General features: G+C 31.5%; 1 protein-coding gene across 2 annotated transcripts; it reads right to left on the bottom strand.

The window, feature by feature from the left end:
- Positions 1–1,601: 1,601 nt before the first annotated feature.
- On the bottom strand, positions 1,602–5,229 carry LOC139862633 (uncharacterized). 2 transcript variants are annotated; one of them, XM_071851252.1, is made up of 10 exons: positions 5,051–5,229; positions 4,820–4,915; positions 4,579–4,653; positions 4,387–4,455; positions 3,999–4,075; positions 3,466–3,554; positions 2,904–3,033; positions 2,290–2,384; positions 2,128–2,193; positions 1,602–1,898 (listed from the first exon to the last, which is right to left on the bottom strand). In XM_071851252.1, the coding sequence occupies exons 1-9, from the start codon at positions 5,189–5,191 to the stop codon at positions 2,174–2,176; spliced, it is 792 nt and encodes a 263-aa protein (XP_071707353.1). In that variant the 5' UTR covers positions 5,192–5,229; the 3' UTR covers positions 1,602–1,898; positions 2,128–2,173. The 2 variants fall into 2 exon arrangements, with proteins under 2 accessions (XP_071707353.1, XP_071707352.1); XM_071851251.1 differs by having other exon boundaries at positions 2,294–2,384.
- Between the last annotated feature and the right edge of the window lie 1,608 nt (positions 5,230–6,837).

Raw genomic sequence — 6,837 nt, 5'->3', positions numbered from 1 at the left:
CATTTTTAATAAGCCTAAAATTTATAGAACTCATTTTCGGATCACCGTTTATTTTAAAATCATATATATTCATTTTTAACTCGTTTAATATCGATCGAATTACAATTGAGCGTTACTGTCGATTACAAAATAAATTCAAAAATATATATATATATATATATATATATATATATATATATATATATATATATATATATATATATATATATATATATATATATTCAATATACTTTATTTACATATATAGATACCTTTTAAATAATCGTTATTATATATTATTTTATTTTACATTATTAGTTCTAACAATTACGTCATACAATATTTCAATTTATATTTTAAATTCATATATTAAATATATATGTATCTATTTACAATTAGTGGTTCGTGAATCGTAGAAAATTGTCAAAAGAGTAAATGCATTCATGTAAACTGTTCCAAAGTTTTCGTGACTCAACATTACAGACTTTGCTTATCGTGTCGGAAACATATAAAGATTAAGTTTAAATTTGGTCGAAAATTCCCGGGTCGTCACACAATGCACGGGTTGCAAGTAATTTTGGCCATACCTAACTTCACGCTTTCTAGATAGATACTCTTTATTAAATCAAGATTTATCATGCTTTAAAAACATCTATTTGTAGAATTTCAAGGCGACTGAAGTTACTCCATTGTACAGGGGTCAAACCCCATTGATTTTTTCCTATGTAAACCTCTGGTGAATCCAAAGAGGAACCAAAATTTGTTTCCTTTGTCACACTTTTTTTTTTTTTTTTTTAAGGCATTTCTTTTGTCACTCTACAATCCTCCTAACTTCAGTTATCCAATATCTGCCTTCATAAATCAACAACAGTCCCCTTCCAACAATTAAATTAATTTTTTTTCATATGCCCGTCACAATACCCATATTAGGTGGATCATGATGTAGAAACTGAGGCCCAAAATGACTCACTCTTGGCGAGGGGATACCTTCTTTGCAATGCTTGACGTAGCAAAGTTGACATGTCGAATGACAAATTCAAAACCGGACAAGATTTTGCAGAAAGACCGACCTTTATCGACTCTCGTTTCGCCAAGAGCTTGATATCAGATCGATCGCAGACGCCAAGAGAAAAGATCTGAACACAGTTGTGTAAGAACCTGTAATCCGGGTCATGATTATATCGTTCAGTGGTTTGGTCAATGTTGTTAGTTTGTGTAAATGTTTATTAAGGCAGGTCCAGTTAGATCGTTGGATCTATTCACTTGTAACTTAATTGATCTTTGGATCATTTTAACTTCAATGTTTGTTTTCGGGAAAAAAAATCAACTTATGCAATTTTGTTTACTCTTGGGGTCTTTCACTCTGAGTGGTGAAATGACTTTTCTTTATTCTAAGATAGGGGAATGATTGTCTACATCTTACCTCTCTCGTACCCCACTTATGTGGGATTGAGTTTTGTTGTTGTATGGTTCTCACTTCTCAGTTTATATTTGTGAAATCTACGTAATATAATGACTAACATTTGGTCCTTCACATAGTCGTTTTTCTTGGGACAACAAAGATTTTTCATCAATTATTCCTAGTTTTATTTATGCAGTTTTAGGTTCTTGGCTCAAAATAATATCGAAATATATTTAAGTACAAACGAAAAAATCCATGGAACTACACATTCTGAAACTATACAACTTTTTTAAGGCGCTTGTTGTTGACATTTAACCAAACATATACAAAAAAGATATTGTTTCGAAATAACTGAAAGTTCACTAGTAGGTTGTATCAATGGCTAGTTGTGGAATCAAGCAGCAGCTTTTTCAATTGCTTCGATACACTCTACAACCGTCGCCTTATTTGACATCGCAGACATTACTGCTTCATGAAGTGTTTGGTTGGTTTTTAATAACGATGCCGCAAACAAAACCTGCATTTTTCACTCACACCATTTTGATTTGGATCACATAAAAGAAACAAATCATCAATTTTCACTATATGAAGCGGAAATGTACATGTTATCTAGTTATAAAATCTAAATGAGTATGGGTCAAAACAGGAATTTCTAACGTCCATATGAAGTTGCTACCTCTGGAACACACTTGTAGTAGTAGGATAATAATGCAATGACACACACACTGTATAACAGAATAACTTACCGCCCATCTAGTTAGATTTTGCTGCTCGGGGGTCTTGAGTTGGGGCTTACTTCGGTTTATAAATCTCTGTAATTATTATGTAAAACAGAAGATAATCAGATTTGAGTCTACTGAAGTTGACTTTGACTTTGACTTTGACTTGTGCGCAACTTATCAGCATACCTACCTGTAGGGTAAAGAGGTCAGCGGATTGGCCAACCACTTTATCATATTTCTGACCTTCTGCTGCTAGTCCAGCCATTGCAACAACTGCCAACCTGAGTTTACATAAAATAAAAGGAAATTATCAACATTTTACTACTCATACCCAAATTTGTTAACTGTAATAGTTACTAAAAGAACAGAAAAGCACAATTGGATTGAGAATCTAAAAAAAAAAAAGTCATAGTATCTTTACGTAAAGATCGATATCCTCAAATATCCTCAAATGGAGTAACTTTTATATAGATACTTTGACATGCAAATATGCCTTAAACTGAAGGTAAACTCATGCCCCAGTGTACTTACAATCAGTTCAATGTAATATTAGGTTATAGTTGATGAAAAACATAATAAAATGAGATATATGATGTCCAAGTCCATACATTGTGACTTTTCAATGTAAGAAACGTGTAGTTCCATATATATATATATATATATATACATATATATATATATATATATATATATATATATATATACATACATACATACATACATATTGCTGCTGGTGACTTCAAGTTTTGTCTTGATGAAATCATGTATCGCAAAATTAACAAACATTTTTATATATGTACCTGTCAAGTTCCTTTGAATCAAGTTGTCCGCTGTATATCATCTTTTCAAGTTTTTCATCGATGAGATTGACGTTCTCTTTACCTATGTCCAGAGAGTACCCAAGGATCGGGATACCTAGTAAGTAGGCAACTGCCATTCACATTCACATAATAGTTACAGAGTGTTCTAATTAATTTAATTTAATTAAACAACAAAAGAAACAACTGCAAATCAGAGATATATAATAGTCTATCTTTTTTAACGGGTTAAATAAAATGAGTAATAAATAATGCATATAATATAAATCATGACCAAAATAACCATCTGCAAAGTAAACATCATTAGATTAGATCAGATTGTTCGGTTGGCTGTATGTTTATTACATGAACAATATATTAATATATCAGTAAACGCAATAAAATCAAACATAACCACATAGTATGTAAGAAGTTTGTTTTGTTTCCGTGTTCATTCATTGTATCAAAAATCAGTACAGAGAGAGAGAGAGAGAGAGAGAGAGAGAGAGAGAGAGAGAGAGAGAGAGAGAGAGAGAGAGAGAGAGAGGCGAAAGCTAGAAATTACCCAAAAAGTGAGCCGCTTCATGCCTGGCTATTCTATCCTGATAATCAGGGAAAAAGGTTGAAAATCCACCTATTGCAGCCTGAAGAAGCCTACATTCATTGTAAGTGGGCAAAATGAGATTAATTCAAAATATATATTTTATATTTCCATTTCGATTTCGATTATCCATTATTCTAGGTGGAAAAACATGGTTGACCAGGTCAAAACGAGGGAATCTTTTAATAATCCGATGGGTGGGTTTACTTGCAACACCATTTTGTCGTGATTTTCAAAATTTTCACACACATTAGTATTATTCGCTAATATCCAACTTTTCGAGTAAGATCGAGGAGAATTTATAGTAACATACATACAGCTGTTTAGGCAATCGTTTAGCCACTTGACCAATTTCCTTCTGATGTTATCTTGTTTATTACATTACACGTTTAACCCACTGGAAATACAACATAACCCAAATCGACCCTACTCATAATAACTAGTAATTGTCTACGTCTTTATTATAAAATACAAACATACATACATGTTACACTTACCCAGGTGAAATACTCCCTACAGCTAGAACTATCAAAGAAATGCTTCCAATCAAGTAAGGCACAAAAAAGCCCCAGTCCTGCATCATCATCATCATCATTTTTAGAACAAAGTTTAAACGCTTTGGTATCATACAATCTACTAGCAAAAATTAACTGGGACATCATTACAATTACAGTTACATTGTAATAAAATTGGGATTAGGATATATATATATATATATATATATATATATATATATATATATATATATATATATATATATATATATATATATATATATTTTAATCCAATTATATGGACATAACTAAAATGTTCAACATCGATCGATCTGCTAATTAATTGTATTGTAAGCATATTAGATTAGGGAAATAATTTGAGGTGGCTCACCCCAGGAAGTTGACCAGCGATAGTTCCCAACAACCCTGTAGTTCCCACCACAGTGGTAAGAAAAGCAGCCTGCATCACTGTCACGAAATTAATAATTTCATGACGTATATATCATATCATGTATAAATAAAATTTGAACTGTTCAAGTCAAACATAATGCATGATGCATTATTAATTTTCATAACAACTTACATCATTTCTAACACTAGGTATCGCAATATTCTCAGCATTTTTCAATCCAAGAGTTGTCAACTCGCGCAGAGATGTCTGTTATACAAACAACTACTTTTTAGACGGACGGGCGGACAGTTAAAATAGCAGCAGCTATTAAACAATTTTAAAATGTCTAGCTGGTAATTAATTACTGCAAAAAAAATGTAGCACTTAGTAATAATAAATAAATTGATATAAGCAGCAGCTAACTGAGACTGACCGAGCGACGGGAAATATAGGGTTGAGAACTCCATTTTTTAGCCCAACCATTTTCAGATAACTGATTAAGTGCTTCTTTAACAGCATCACTATCCTTCTGTAGCGTGCGGAATGTAAACGTTACCATAATAAATGAACTAGTAGTAAATGAAATACAATGAATGAATATGTGGATAAAAAATATAGACTAAATTAATTAAAGCTAGAGCTAGTAGGTGGTTAAAAATTAAACCTTGGCAACAGCGGATTCAAGAGAGGTGAGGTCGATGTTGGGAGGGGCAGCTGAAGAGGATCTGATTCCTCCCAAATTTGTGCGTTTACATGTGGATCGAGATACGGAACTGAACAAGGAAACAGATACGCAAGAAGACATGATATTGTGTAACCACCAGAAACACACGAAGCCTTGAATTATTTAGTTGGAAGATAAAATAAATAAATAAATAAATAAATAAATAAATAGTATTAAAGTCTAGATAAAGTGTGGCGGGAGGAGGTTAAAATTAACTGAGAATCGGTTAAGTTACCCTAGTGATATTTCCAAATCTATTTTTGATAGATCCACATGATTGTACATATATATCCTTAAATGATACTTTAGACAAGTTTAATGCTAGCATTCATATGAGGGTATTTTAGGAACATTGCATCAATTTAAGTTGAATCTATCAAAAGTGAATTTGGAAATATCAACTCTCGTTAAGTTAACTACAAAAACACTGTCTTTTCATTAAAAAAAATTAGGCCAAATGATCCAAAAGGATAACGTAAGTGTTCAAATTTATCAATCGAGAGTATATCACTTTTCCGGACGCTTAAAAAGGTTCTCATACTTCAATCCATTCCCAAAAAGCATTTTTATTTTAAAAAACACGAAATTAGGGCAAATCGTGTGCACGTGTCTTTTTTTAGTAAAAACGATTGTGATGTGTTATATCCATATGTATTTTTCATTAACTCGTTAAATTTACATCGGCAGCCTTTCTTACGTACATGTTATAAAGGGTACACGATTCATAAATTTAGGTTTTTCCCCTTTTTTGCGAAGTGGTTACACGTGCATGTTCAAGATCGACTGCTCGTTTGTGAAGACGAAGGATGATGAACTTTGGAATGGAAAGATGCTTTTGTGGTAGTGTTGCGTTAGTTTGGACTGCACAGACACGAAGAAACCCAGGTTGCAGATTGCCCTAATTCACGACAACATCAATGCAACTACTTCAATTGGTCGATCCACAGCTTTCTACTCATTGGTATAAAAAAATGATGTTTGATTTGAATGGAGATAAAGAACGACTCAAAACAGAGGTTAAAAAATTGAAGTGTAGGGTGAAAGTGTCAATGTCGATTCTGTGACGACCCGGAAAATTTCGACTAATTTTAAATCAAACTCTCGATACGATTTAATATTTTCAACACGATAAGAAAAATCTGTTAGGTTAAGTCTCAAAATTTTTGAACTGTTTCATATATTCATTTGACTTTCGACCATTCCCGACGATTCACGAACAACTATTTGTAAACAGATATGTGTGTATATATATAAATAATATTTGGAAGTATAATTTGAAATACTAAATGTTGTTGTTATGAAATAAGATATTATAATAATTATTATTTAAAACATATATATATATATATATATATATATATATATATATATATATATATATATATATATATATATATATATATATATATATATATATATGTGTGTGTGTGTGTGTGTGTGTGTGTGTGTATATTAAAAATAAATATTAAATGATTGTAATACTCGTTTGATGTTCCGATTGATATTAAGCAAGTTAAATTCAAACATATATGAGTTTAAAATAAACGGTGATCCGAAAATGAGCTATAGAAATCATAGACTTACTAGAAGTATATTTAGGAGCTATTTGTTAAATTTTTAGAACTTTTTGTATTTTACCTGGGATCGAGCGCGGATAGTGATTTAATTTTTATTTAATAATTTTAAACAATTAATGACCGTTTTTATAAAATAATGGTTGGAATAAA

Source organism: Rutidosis leptorrhynchoides, chromosome 8 (genome assembly GCF_046630445.1).
Source record: "Rutidosis leptorrhynchoides isolate AG116_Rl617_1_P2 chromosome 8, CSIRO_AGI_Rlap_v1, whole genome shotgun sequence".
NCBI classification, from domain to species: Eukaryota; Viridiplantae; Streptophyta; class Magnoliopsida; order Asterales; family Asteraceae; genus Rutidosis; species Rutidosis leptorrhynchoides.
This window is presented reverse-complemented; position numbering and strand designations above follow the sequence as displayed.